This window comes from Parus major, chromosome 17, assembly GCF_001522545.3.
Source record: "Parus major isolate Abel chromosome 17, Parus_major1.1, whole genome shotgun sequence".
In the NCBI taxonomy this organism is placed as follows: domain Eukaryota; kingdom Metazoa; phylum Chordata; class Aves; order Passeriformes; family Paridae; genus Parus; species Parus major.
Window position 1 is genome coordinate 3,528,116 of NC_031785.1, and position 13,262 is coordinate 3,541,377.

The following is a 13,262-nucleotide window of genomic DNA, read 5'->3' on the forward strand; positions in this document are numbered from 1 at the left end:
GCTGCTCCCTCCTGGATCGCACTGTTCGTACCCTGCCCTGGCCCGGGGGCACAGCCGGGAGCTGCGGACACCCAGCACCTCGGGATGAAAGCGTTTCTTCTTTTAACACCCCCACAAACTATCCTTGGAATATTAAACAATTGTTTTCTTCGCACAGATCCTCACGGCTAGATTGAAAATGAAGGATCATGGCTATAGAGTTGCTCTTTCTCCTTTATCTCCGCTTGGTTCCATTTGGAAGAGATTAGTGTTGCATTTGTTTGACATCCAGGTTAATAGCTTCCCTTCGTCCCAGTCCCGGCTTCCGCTTTTGGCTATCTGGAAAGCCGGGCTGGAAATTAATGGGCAAACTCTGGGGAGAGAATCTCGGAAGAAAACTCGGAACAGATTTAAAAAGAGGCTGTTCTAAGCCGCGCTGATTTGGAAGGAAGCCACCGGTGAAAATTAGAGATTTTTCAAGAGTTTGCTGCCAAGGAGTTAATGCCTGAGAGTCGAGGTTTTTAATAAATACACTGGTAATTAATTATAGGAGTTGTCCTCCCGTTTCAAAGTCAAGGAACACGATCGCTTGTTTGGGTTAAACATCTCGGCTGCAGTATTTGCAGCCCAAACACGGGATGCCGAGTGGGAGCGAGCGCTCAGACAAAGCGGGGTCTGTGTGTGCGCGGCCGGGGGAGGCGGAGGAGCCCCGGCACCGCTCCTGCCGCTGCCCCCGGGGCTGGGGACACCGCGGGGACCCTGCCCAGGACACCCGCTCTGCCAGCCGGGACAGCGAAACATCAGCGGGGCTCTGGGCGGCTTTCCCGGAACAGGGAGAGGAGCGGCAGAGGAGGGAGGGAGCGAGGGATATGACAAGGGAGGGAGGGAGGGGGGGGGGGGGAGGAAGGAAAAAAATAATAATAAAACCGGGAAAAATTAAAAAAAAAAGGGGAGTTGGAGAGAGGAAAAAAATATTGGGGGAAAAGGAAAAAAAAAATGTTGGGGAAAAAGGAAAAAATACTGGGGAAAAAGAAGCGGGCTCCGAGCCAGAGCGTCGCAAAGCGCCCCCCGCCCCCGCTCCCGCAGACAAAGGGGCAGCGGGGCGGGCCGGGGGCGGGCCGGGGGTTGCTCCGCTGCCCGGGGCGGGGAGAAAACTCGCACCCACCGCGGCTCCCCGGCTCGGCCGGGCAGGTGGGGTCTCTCAGCGCTGCAAGTTTCCACAGGGCACCGCGGCGGAATTGCGCGGGGGGCGGCCCCGCCGTCCGTCCGTCCGTCTGTCCGTCCGCCGCTTTGTTCCCGGAGGATGCGGCGCGCCTAACCCCGGCCCAGGCGGTGGGGCCGCGGCGGGGGCAGGGGCAGCCCTCCGCCGGAAAACTCCGCGCCGCCCTCCTTCCTCCTCCTCCTCCTCTTCCTCCTCCTCCTCCCGCTCGCAGCCCCGGCGCGGAGCGATGCTCTCGGGGGCGGCGATGGAGCGGGGCGGCAGCGCGGAGAGCACGGCGGCCCCTCGGGCTGCCCGCGGCCCCTGAGCGCCGGCAGGAGGAAGAGGAAGGCCGGGGCAGCGAGCAGAGCGCGGCCATGGAGGAGTGGAGGCAGTGCGGCCGCTGGCTGATCGACTGCAAAGTTTTGCCCCCGAACCACCGGGTGGTCTGGCCCTCGGCCGTGGTCTTCGACCTGGCGCAGGCGCTGCGGGACGGGGTGCTGCTGTGCCAGCTGCTCCACAACCTGTCCCCCGGCTCCATCGACCTCAAGGACATCAACTTCAGGCCGCAGATGTCCCAGGTAGGACGGGAGGATGGATGGAGGGGTGGGGACCCCCCAGGAGCGCCTGGATGCGGCCGTGGCTCTGGCACAAGTTGGTGGGATGCGGGAATGGGATGGGGTGAGATGGAGACCGCCTGTCTCCCACCCCGCAGCCCCTCCCTGCCTTTATCCCCCCGGTTCTCGCCGGTCCAGCGCCGGGGGAGCCGCACGGGAAAGGCTCCGGGGCGGGGAGAGAACACCCCGGCAAGGAGGGAAACATCCCCCTTGTGTTTACAGTCATGGCGAAACAAAAGCAAATAACAGGGCTAAGAGGAGGAGATGGGATTATTCGGGGTTTTCATGGAGGCGCTGCTTCGTCTGAGATGTGCGGGAGGAGCGGGCGCCGGGACGAAACTTTGGCTGGGAAGACTCAAAGCAAAATAAATGAATAAATTTATGAAAACACACGAACCTCCGGGGCTCTGCGAGCCTGCCCCAAAAGCGGCCGGGCAGGGAGCGAGGCCAGGGCAGTGTCCGAGCCCCGGAGCCACATCTGCGGGGTGGGAGGTGATGGAGCCGCAGGTTGGGGACTCCAATTGCAGCCGGCTCCCCTTGCCTTGTCCTCTGGGACATCGTGGATCTACTACTTGGCTACTCTAAAAGGCCTCCATCCCTGGAAGCGTTTCCAGTTCCTGGTTGGTTTGGTGGAAGGACGCTTAAACAAACGGAAAAGAACAACAACAAAAAAAGAAGTAAAATCAGCTCAGGTTGTTTTGGGTCTAAGTGCTCCGCTGGTGTTTTTGCAAGCTGAGCTGTAGGTATTTGCATGGGAATCGGGAAGTGAAATCGATTAGAATCAAGCGAAATGGGGGTTTGTGCCCTGCCCGCCGGCAGCCCCTGTGTCGACAAGTTCATTTTAGAGCACCGGCTTTTATTTTAGAACAACAGGTTCTAGTGGTGGAATCAAAAGGAAACTTTCTGTGTTTAGCTCCGCTGAAGCCTTCAAGGATAAATAACCCCCACTGCCCACATGAGCTCTGTTTCTGTGCTGAGAGAGCAAATCCCTCTCCCTTTTTCCTCTGGAGTTTCCTTCCAAGGCAGTTTTTTCCCCGGCTGTTTGTCCCCTTCACCCAGCAGGACACAACCGGGTGTGCTGGGGTGGCTGCTGTGCTTGAGGACAGCCAGGAGCCCCCACATTTGGAGCCCCTCTTTGGGGAGCAAAGGGTGCTTTGCTGTGAGGATGTCCTTGATCCTGGCAAAGCACAGGGATGGGAATTCCCGTGGTGAAACCAGCCCAGAGTAAATAACAACACGTCCTGGTGCCCCTTTCCAGGCTGGAATAATGCTGTGAGATCTCCTCTTGGCTTTCCAGGCTGTGAACTGATCAAACTGTTTTCTGCTCAGGTTGATGTTTCCAAATACAAACTGCCTTGCAGGAGCTGTGGGTGAGGAGGGCTGGAGCTTTCCTAGAATGTGCTGAGAATGGCACACTGAGATTTGGGTTTTGGCTTTTTCTAAGGAAATTCTGTAATCCTACAAAGCTAATTTTGGTGCTGTAGTTGTCCTGTGGGCAGCTCAGAATGGGATTAAAGATGTGGCACTTGGGGATGTGGTTTAGTGGCAGATTTAGCAGTACTGGGTTATTGGTTGGACTTGATCTTAGAGGGCTTTTCCAACCTAAACTCTGGTTCTGTGGGAGCTGTGATCCAGGGAGGATGCCAGGGTGGTTTAGAGAGGAGGCTCTTGCTGCTGTTTGCTGGTCAGAGAGGAGAGTTTACAGCCCTGCTGTCTTTAATAAAATTGCTTTCTGCTTATCCCACCTGGCTGCTTTCACAGGCTTTAGGGGATGTGTGAGGGGACTGATTGCCATGGGTTTGGTGGCATTCTCTGAAAATCAGGTCTGGGGAGAGGGGGGACCAGCAGGGAGCTGAGCCCACAGGAGCTGCAGAGCATCACCTGGCATGGGAGTGGATGCTCTGGTGAGGCTCAGCTGCTGCCTCAGCCAGGATGGGACCCAAACCACTCTGGAGCCAGACTTCGTATTTGATGTGCTCTTTTGGTCACTCCTGGGTTTGGGAATTTGGCTTCTTCCCAAATTCTGCTGTGCTGGCAGCCTGGGGAGGTGATGGGGAGGAAGGAGCTGAGCCCAACCACAGAAGGGACAAACACCCCTGGGATGCCCCAGCCCTGCTGTGGCTCTGGGGGAGCAGTTCAGTGTCTCTAGGCCAAATTTCAGAGGAATAATGTAGGAATCCATCTTTGCCAGCCAGCTGTGATGTGCTCAGACATGGGGCAGGGATGCACAAGGAACTTCAGAGGTTGTTTTTGATGATAAATTCACATTTTGCCTGGCTGGCTGGACTGGCTAACCAGCTGTCTGCCTCACTGGAGAGCTCATGTTGTTATTAATCAGGTGAAATGCCAGGGGACAAGACACTTGTGCTAGACTTGAAACACCCAGTAACGCTCTGCCATCCACCTTTCCTGCTGAATTAAGTGGGGCTGTGCAGGTGTGTAATAAGGAACAGATTTTTGCCTAAGGTGAGCAGCATTTCAAAGGCCAGAGGTGAAATCACATCTCTGCAGAGAAACACTTTAAGATCCAGGCACTCATGTCTTATTTTTTTAATCCCTTTCCATGCTGATTTGTTTTTCCTTGCAGCTGTTGGAGGTGTGCTGCAAGGCTGGAGCGTTGGCAGCCCAGGGAGGTTGCAGGGACTGATGCTCCTGCTGTGCAGAGATGGACTGGTGTCCCTGTCCTCCTAAAAGCTCCCCCAACCTCATAAAACCTCCCTGTGTTTGTTCAGGAGAGAGGCCAGACTGGCCTTGCAGCAGTAGTTTAATACATGATGCTTAATTAAATAAATGAGGCAAATCACCCCGTTAGGTTGGGGTCTGAATTTTGCTTTATTTCCATGTTCAGTTCCAGAGACCCAAATCTGGTGTTTGGTGGTGCCTGGGAGGATGGGATGACCCAAAGAACTTCCAGAGTGGCCAACAAAATAAACAGGAAAAACAATCTTGAATCCCAGCTCTCTTCTGAGAGTTGCTGGATGTGAGTTTTGATGAGCCTGGAGTAAAACTTCATTTCTGCTCATTGCTTTTGCTGCTGAGGCTTTTTCTGGGGGGCTGAGAAGTGGCATGAGGGTGATTGCCCTCGGTGCTCATTGATCATGATGTCTGTTTCTGTGATTGGATTTCTGGGGGTGGCACTCAGGGTGATTTTCCAGCCAGCTGGGAGAGTGGGGTGCAAAGGACATTTGAATTTGCAAATGGGAGCAGAGGAGGAGCCCTCTGATTTGCATTCCCTGAGCCATCCCCAGAACCCCACTATTCTCCCCATTCCCCTTCCTACCTCCAGTCCTCTGGCACTGTGTGCTACAGCTGCTCTTGTGAGATTGAGATCTTTAAACTTTGCATTTTCATCAATAATCAGGTTTGAATCGTAATTTTGTTAACTCTCTGGTCAAATACAAATTAAATTACTCTTCACTTATGTTTCAGCATCAAAAACATAAGTGCAATAAAACACCTGCATGTTTGGGTGAGGTTGATATTTGGTGCTGTGAGTTTTGTGAGGTTTTCTTTTTTTTTTTTTTTTTTTTTTTTGCATTTGTCTTAGATAAAATTAATCCTTCCTGACAGGGTCTTGGATGTGTTTGGAGGTTTCTGGGGAAGGCTGCTGCAGGCTGCTCCCTCTCAGGAGCAGAGACCTCGTGGGGGCTGCATCAGCTGTACCAGACACCTTTGTAAGTGTGGGATTGATCAGGGATTATCCAGGAAAAGGGGGGGGATCTGGGAGTTCCTTGCACTGTCCCTCCTCTGCTGGCTGTGCTCAGCTTCGTGGTGATGCTCTGAAGGGTATTTCTGCTCCCAGTCTCTGCAGCTGAAGGAAAATGGGTTAATTCAAGGGAGAACCACTGAGAAAGAAGCAATAACCATCCCAAATCCTGCCCCACTGCTCTGTCCTGGCTGTCTGAGCACCTGCTGCAATCTCTGTGGATTAAGAGAGGTGGAAATTGGTGCCTCTCACCCCTCCTCAAAGGCTAGTCTGGACACTGCCAAAAATCTTCATTATCTTCATTTTCCCTGCTCCAGAACCTCGTGGACTCTGGAGATGGAGCAGCCACAGAGTGAACGTGTTGCTGCATGCACAGATGAGAAGTTAGCAGTAATGGCCAGCTCATTAAGGATTCTTATTTTGAAGCATATTGACATCTCTCCAGAGGGAATCCACCCCGCCCTGCAGCGCCTGGAGGTTTGATTTGGGCCCTGGAGGCTGATGAGAGGCAGCAAATGTAATTGGAGTGATGGCTGGGCTGCCCACTGCTCTGCTCTGCTCTTATTAAGGAGCCAGGCAGAGAAGTGAACCTGACTGCCAGGATTGATGGCTGTGATGCTCCACACCTGACTGAGCTGTCAGATGGCTCCATCCTGTTGTTTTTTTCTTCATTTGCCATCCAAATCCTGTTTATTGATGATGTAGGTGCTGCTTTGCTGTGACAACTGGGAGCAGCTGGCTTGGAGCCTTCCCCAGGTACAGGGGAGATGGAGGCAGGCCTAGACAATTTGGTGCAGGGAATTATTCACAAGGCTTTGGGGTTTTTAACTTGCCACTTGAAGGCTTTATAGCTGCAGTGCTTGTAATTACTTCCATATGCCATGATAGTTAAATATAATTCAGTATTATCAGAGCTGCCTAGGTGGGTGGGTTTTTTGAACAAGGTCTGTGTAGCCACTCTGATTTGCCCTGCTCAGGTCCTCTGGCTTTTTATTTACTCTGTGCTTTTTTGAAACTGAGTTCTGTTCCAAAAAGGCTGTAAAAAATGGCCTTGTTACATATCCCTGTTTACTGTGTCTCACTGACTTCCCGTTTGGATGTGCTGAGCCTCTCAAAGGGAAGAAAGGTGCTCTGTGTGTCCTGCCAGGCTCATGAGCTCCCTGCAAAACAGGAGCTGCTCCCACTCTTCCTGCCCAGCCCCGCTCTGCTCGCCAAGCAGAGCCCTAAAACCTTGTGTCAGCAGAGGTGGGACCCTCTCTGTGGCTGCCTGAGAGGGTTGAAGGATCCATCTGAACCTGCAGCTGAAGGCTCATAAATATTCTGCTGGGCCAGGAGAAGCTGAAGAGTGTTGGATGGATGCTGTGAAAACTTTTTTTCATTCTTCCCCATGCTGTGGAATGACTGATGAGAGCTGAATACCTGCATTAAACACCTACCAGCAACATGAATGAATAGATGCCTTTAGAAACACAAAGCCAAAAGAAAAAAAAATATAAATAAATAAATAGAAATTTGGTCATTTTTCAAGCTGGGACTGGGTTTGGAAGCTGCCTGCTCTCCCAGCAGCCTGTTGATGAGCTGGAAAAAATGCCTGGCTGGTCCATCCTGCCCGCTGGTGATCGGGGTGCTCTGCCAGGAGCAGGGGGTGCCTGGGGCTGGGTCCCTCCAGACAGGAACAGGAGGATTTTTGGCACTGGCACTGCTCAGCTGCTGGGTCTGAGCAGGGCTCTTGGGTGAGGAATTAGGGAAATTAGGGAATTTGGGGTGGATTGTGCGGGAGGGCTGAGCATCCCCACCTCAGCCTGGTGGGATGGGACCCACCACCCCAACCTGTGGGTGTGGGAGCCCCAGATCCTTTTCCTTCAGCTCATCTGGAGCCAGAAGGGACCTGATTTTTGGCAGGGACAGAAATGTTGCTTCAGACTGACCCGAGGGCAAATTTTTGATCAGATTCTTTGTTGTTCCTTAAAGAGACAAAGCCCTTTCCCAGCGCTGGAGCTGTTTCCCTTCTCCCCTTGACTCCCTCGAGCTGTGATGAGAAATGGATCAGATGTGCTCATCACAAATATCCCAAGCTGGGGGGATTTGGGCCAGAGCTGTGCTGGGAGGATCAGGGTCCCATTGGTTTAGGGTGCAGTGTGAATGGGTGGGTGCAGGGTTCTGGGGTGCCCGTTTTGGGTTGGAGAGGATTGATTTGGGGGTGGTGGAGGCTGGGAAATGCAACAAACTTGGGAAATGCAGTGGCACTGACCACTGGGAACCGAAGACTCTCTCTGCTTTGATTTTTAAAGCATGGATCCACCTTCTTTGAACTGTGCAACACTTTTTAAATAAATTTTTACTTCCTCGTACCACTCTCAGCATCAGTTTGCTCCTTTGGACTCCTGGTGATATTAAAACAATCTTGTGGCTGCTCCTCCAGCAGCAGCTTCTCAGAGCTCTGCTCCCACCCCAGGCTGTGCTCTGTGCCCAGCAGGGTCACCCTGTCCTGTCAATGTCCATCTGTCTGCCCAGCTGGCCCTGCAGCATCCTCACACCCCTGGGACTCCTGGCCCTGCAGTGTCACCCCCAGCTCTCTCGGGTCAGGATGAGCTCCAGGGATGGAATTTGGGCTCAGGTGACCCCTGTGTCCCCCAGGTTCACCTGCTGGTTCTAAAAGTGTCCTGCTGATTCTAAATCTCACTGCTGCTTTCACAGGAGGGGAAGGACCTTCCTTCTCAGGGTAACTCCACCACAGGCTGCCTTTGACAACTTCAAGCTCAGCCTTGATGAAATTACTTTTGTATCTCCCCTTCAAAAAAAGATCCTGAAGAAAAGTCTGTTTCTAATAAAAGTGACTTTTCCTCCCTGCTTTGTGTTTTCTTTGGTTGTAGCTCAGGGCTGCAGCTCTGGTGCAACCATTCTCTGCCCTCCAGCCCCTGGAGCCTGGCAGATGTCCAGGGATGGGCAGGAGGGCTGGGTTCTCCTTCCTGCTTGCTGCAGGTTGTGAGCAGAGTACAGAGTTTTGTTTATAACCAATCTGTGCTGCTCTCCAGGTGTCTCAGACCTGGGGTTTGTGACTTTGCAGATGCTGAGCCCTATGAAGTGATTTTTCCCTGCACATTTTGTGCTTCTGGGAGTGTTTGTCTGGGATCCTGGACTAGCCCAGCCCTGGAGTCTAATCTGTGTTAAGGATTAGCTCAGATGCCCTAACCTGGAAGGCTTTTTTAGGGTTTATGTCTGTGATGGGTGTTTGGACTGAGTCCCCTCCTCCTGTCTCAGAGGGTGTTTGTGCTCTACCCAAAGCCTCAAGGGCTCCACTGTAGCAGGGACTGTAAAAATAACAGGTGCAGTTATGATGAATCAGTTTGCTGCCCTGTGGAGGCTCTGAAACAAGATCACTTTTCCTCAGGAAGGTTGCTGCAGAGCAGGAGTTTGGCCATCAGCTCTCCCAGCCTTGGCTCACAGGTCCTGCAGAGCAAATTTCTGGGCACCTCTCTGGATCTTTTTGGATCCCTTTTGTGGAGTCCCCAGGCAGTTTCCTCCTGCTGGCAGAGCTGCCAGCCCTTCCTGGCCCAGGACAAAGGATGTGCCTGCCCCTTGTCCCTGCTCTGAGGGGGGAATGTGGAATCTGTTCCTGTTTTGTAACCCTGTCTGGACAGCCGGGATTCAGCTGCAGGATCCTCCTCTGCCTCCTTGGAAAGCCACCAGCCTGACTCACATCCTGGCTTGTTCCTCGTGGATCCCGTGAACTCTGCAGTCAGCTCAGTGGCATTGCCCGTGGTACAGACCCACCAATAAATCAGATTTTATTCACTGTGCTGCCTCTGGGCTTCTCAGGATTGGATTTTCCAGGCTTGCTGGGCGTGGGAAGCATCCCCCATGTCACACTGTCCTCTCCCAGCCCGTGCTCGGGGTGCTGGAGCTGCTTTGGCACAGGGAGATGTTTCCAGCTGCCTTTGGGTGTGCTGGGATGTGTGGGGAGGTCGAGAGGGGTTTGTGCCTCTCTGGGCTGTCCCTTGTGCCATCAGCCTGTGCCTGTCCCCACTGGGCCTTGCTTTGGCCCCCAAACCACCTGGATTTGGTAAATGAGGAGAGGGGGAGGTGAAAAGGTTCCCACAGAGGAAATTTGCTCTTTCTCTCCCAGCATTTGCCTTAACACTGATGGAGGGGGGAGTAAATTGGCTCTTTTGTAGCATTCATATCTTTTGTTGTGTTTTATAGTGGTTTACAGCTAAATGGAACATCTGGTATTTGAAGGGGGCCGAGGAGGGAACAGAGGAGGTTTGTGGTGGGGAAGGGAAGGAGTGATTTGTGTTCAGCACCACAAACACTGAATTATCTGTGAAATCCACGGGACCCGGGGGCACTCAGTGCCTGGAAAACAAATGTCCAGCCAGGCTGGGAGCAGGGCACTCCCTGTGCCCCATGGCAGCATCCCTGCAGGAAAACCCCCGGCAGGACCTGTCACCGTGTCCCTGCCCAGCACCTGCCCCACAGGGAGATGTTTTCCCTGGCTTTGCTTCCCAGGATGAGCTGTTTGGCTCCTTTGGGCTTCTCAGAACTTTGAATGCTCATGGAACACTCAGGTTCGTCCAGGAATCAGGTTTTTCCTAAAGAAGAGCCTTGCTCTTGAGAGGTTGGGCTTTGTGGCAGAAGCAATGAGAATGTGAGAGATGTCTGTGATGAAAATATAAATATAAATATAAATATAAATCAAATTAAAATCTAAATATACATATAAATATAAATACAAATAAAAATAAAATATAAATATAAATATAAAATAAATATAAATATAAATATAAATCAAATGTAATTATAAATATACATATAAATATAAATACAAATACAAATAAAATATAAACATAAACATAAATATAAATATAAATATAAATCAAATTAAAATATAAATATACATATAAATATAAATACAAGTAAAATAAAATATAAATATACATATAAATATTCATATAAACATACATATAAATGTACATATATATACAAGTATATATGTTTTATATGTAAAATATAGGGTAGAGATAGATGTGTAAAATATAGAAGTATATCATGTAAATAAAATTGTATTTCTTTAAGAGCTGGAGTGTGTTAAAGCCTGGAAATCCCAGGCTGAGTGGCATGGCCCCCGGACAGGAAATGTGCACAGCGTTGGAGCAGGCTTGTGTGCACATCGAGACCCTTTGTGTTTATGGGAAGCACTTTCTCATGTGAGTGATCTTCCAAGAAAATCACTGGTGAGCCTTGGAGAGGGGAGGAGACAAAATAAAAAAAAAAAAAAGAAAAAAAAGAGACATTTCCTCCCATAGCTGTGGGAGAATTGTGGCTTTAAACAGAAAATAAACCAGAAAATTTCCTAATAAACCCAGCAGAAGAGTTTATGATTTTTATTTTTTTTCTCTTTTATAGATCAACTTCTATATCTTTATTTTGCTGCTGCTGCTGCAGGGTGTGGGGCTGTTTCAGTGTGGCTCTGGGCTTCAGCCACTGGTGGCTGAAGGGGCCCTGGGGCTCCCTTTGGTGCCCCTTTGGCAGAGGATGCTCCGTCTGCAGGGTGGGAATGGCTTTGTTCTGCTGGTGGCAGAGCTCAGGGTTTTGGGGACAGGGAGTTATTGTGGTGCTGTGGCAGCTTCCAGCTCTGGGTGATGCTTTCAGGACCGGCTGGGGGCTGCTCCTGGGGAGATAAGGGTGTCCCGTGGAAATATTTGAAGTTTTCAAACTGCAAAATAGACCTAAAAACTTTGTATCCTAAAGGGTTTGGGGGCACGGAGCCAGCCCAGCAGGAACCATCCCAGGAGGAAGGCTGGGGCTGTGGGGCTGCCTCCAAAAAGGGGAATTTTTCAGGGTGAAGCTGCAGGACATGAAAGGTGAGGTTTGCTGACCTGTCCAGACTGGTCTGTGCTGGGAGTGGATGTTCCCAGGGAGGTGTCCCTGCCCCTCCTGTGCATCTCCCAGCTCCTGTTTGTGGGACCCTCTGGGGTTTAGGAGTGGGCATTGCTTGAGCACAAATATTTCTACAGAAAAATGGAGTTTTTGAAGGGCTTACTGAAATAATTAAAAGCTTAACCTGGGATCTTGCCAGATGTGAATCATCCCTGAGTGGGTTTCCAGGTCACAGGGCAGGCTCCTGTGTGGCATCACAGATTTGTCCCCTTGCTTTAACCCTTCCTCACCCATCAGTTCTGGGTTCTCCAGGGACCTGGATGTTCACACTGATGGAGAGAGGACGCTTCCAAGGGGTTTAATTGCTTTAATTGCTGCTACTCCCTGCAGCTTTGGCCACTTGGAGTGTGATGCAATCAGTGTCTTGCTGGTGAGAACTTCACCTGAGATGCAGAAAACGTGGTCAGATCCCCTGAGCAGCCAAACCTGTTCCTTGGGTGAGAGGGTGAGAGGCCAGACAAAGCCTTTGCTTCTCCCTGGCTGCATTTTCCACCCTCAGCGTGTTCAGGTGCACGTCACCAAGCTCTCCCCACCAGGACAACACCTGACTACTTTTATTTTCTTAGAGGTGACACAGGTTAGAAGTCAATTTTCCTGCTATTGGCAGCTGGGTTATCTCGGGAAGGGTAATGAGGAGGCTTTAATGAAGCTACAGTATCTGCTTGAGAGTGGGGTTTTAGCCAGGTTGTTGCAAGAAGCATTTCTAATTAGGAGAGATTTAATTCCAGATTTTTGTCATTCCCCCCCCCCCCTTCCCTCTTAATTATATTTGCTAACGTGTTTAACAGCTTTCCCTTCAGAAAAGAACAATTTATTCAAAGGTCATAAATAGATTCTGGCATTAATTACTCCAGGAGCCACACTAGGCTGCTCTGGAGAAAGCAGCTCCGTGGGGAATGCTAAACCTTTCACAGTTGGATTTATCTGGGGTTGAAATGACTTTGTTTGCACACACCCCCCCATCAAAGACACCTCCAAAAAAAAACCCCAAATAACTGATTGTATCCACATTCCTGCCCAGCTGAAAACCCACGGGGGGATCTTGTAGCTGATTTCCCTGAGATTTTGGAACAAGAAAATCACAGCATCCCCCTTGATGTCTTTGAATTTGTTTTGTAAGATTTGGGGTTGTTTTTGTTGATTGGTTTGGGATCCCATCGTTGCTGGGCTGGAGCAGGGAGAGCAAAGCCTGGCTGGGACCAGTGGCAGAAGGACAGGGCTGAGCTGTTCCCTCCTCATCACCCCCTCCCAGGCTCAGCCCAGCCTAGGTTAATAGTTTTTGTAACCTCCAGATTTTGGAGTGGCTGCAACATCTGTTCCAAGTGATAATAATGCAGTGCTGAGGGGGAATTAGCATACAGCTGCCGGGGTGGGGGAGAGCCTCTATAGAAAAATAAATGAATTTATTGATGGAAGATGAAGCCTCATTGCGTTTTCATAGTTCCTGGTAATTTTGGCAGTGTGGGCAAAATCTGTTCCTTTGCAGGGGGAAAAGGGCTGGGCTGTGGGACTCTGATGTGATTTGAGGCTCAAGTATCCTTTGTTTTGTCATTTCACCCAAAGCCAAGAGCAGTTTTTGCTGGCTTCAGGTTCCTTCTGAAGGCTCAGTCTGCCAGATGAGCCCTGTTGCCTGGGTTGGGTGGGTGATGGGAATATTTAATATCTCTGGGAATAACTCTGCTGTCTCGCTGACCTGATCCAGTGGGTGGCATCCCTGCATGTTGTGCTCATCAAAGTCTTTCTTTCTTGCACTTTGGCTCTTCCTGTGGTCACCAGGAGCTGCAGGTTGGTGTTGGCACTTCCATGATGTGCTGCTCCCTGT

General features: G+C 50.9%; 1 protein-coding gene across 5 annotated transcripts in view; it reads left to right on the top strand.

Moving 5' to 3' along the window:
- Positions 1 to 1,121: 1,121 nt before the first annotated feature.
- VAV2 (vav guanine nucleotide exchange factor 2) overlaps positions 1,122 to 13,262 on the top strand; it is a 121,857-nt gene continuing 109,716 nt past the window's right edge. For 2 of the 5 annotated variants that reach the window (XM_015644637.2, XM_033518347.1), the window contains exon 1: positions 1,124 to 1,758. In XM_015644637.2, coding sequence (XP_015500123.1) covers positions 1,555 to 1,758 — 204 coding nt within the window. In that variant the 5' untranslated portion in view covers positions 1,124 to 1,554. Of the gene's footprint in view, positions 1,759 to 13,262 lie in introns of all 5 variants that reach the window. The other 3 variants (XM_033518346.1, XM_015644638.3, XM_015644634.3) reach the window with 2 other exon arrangements.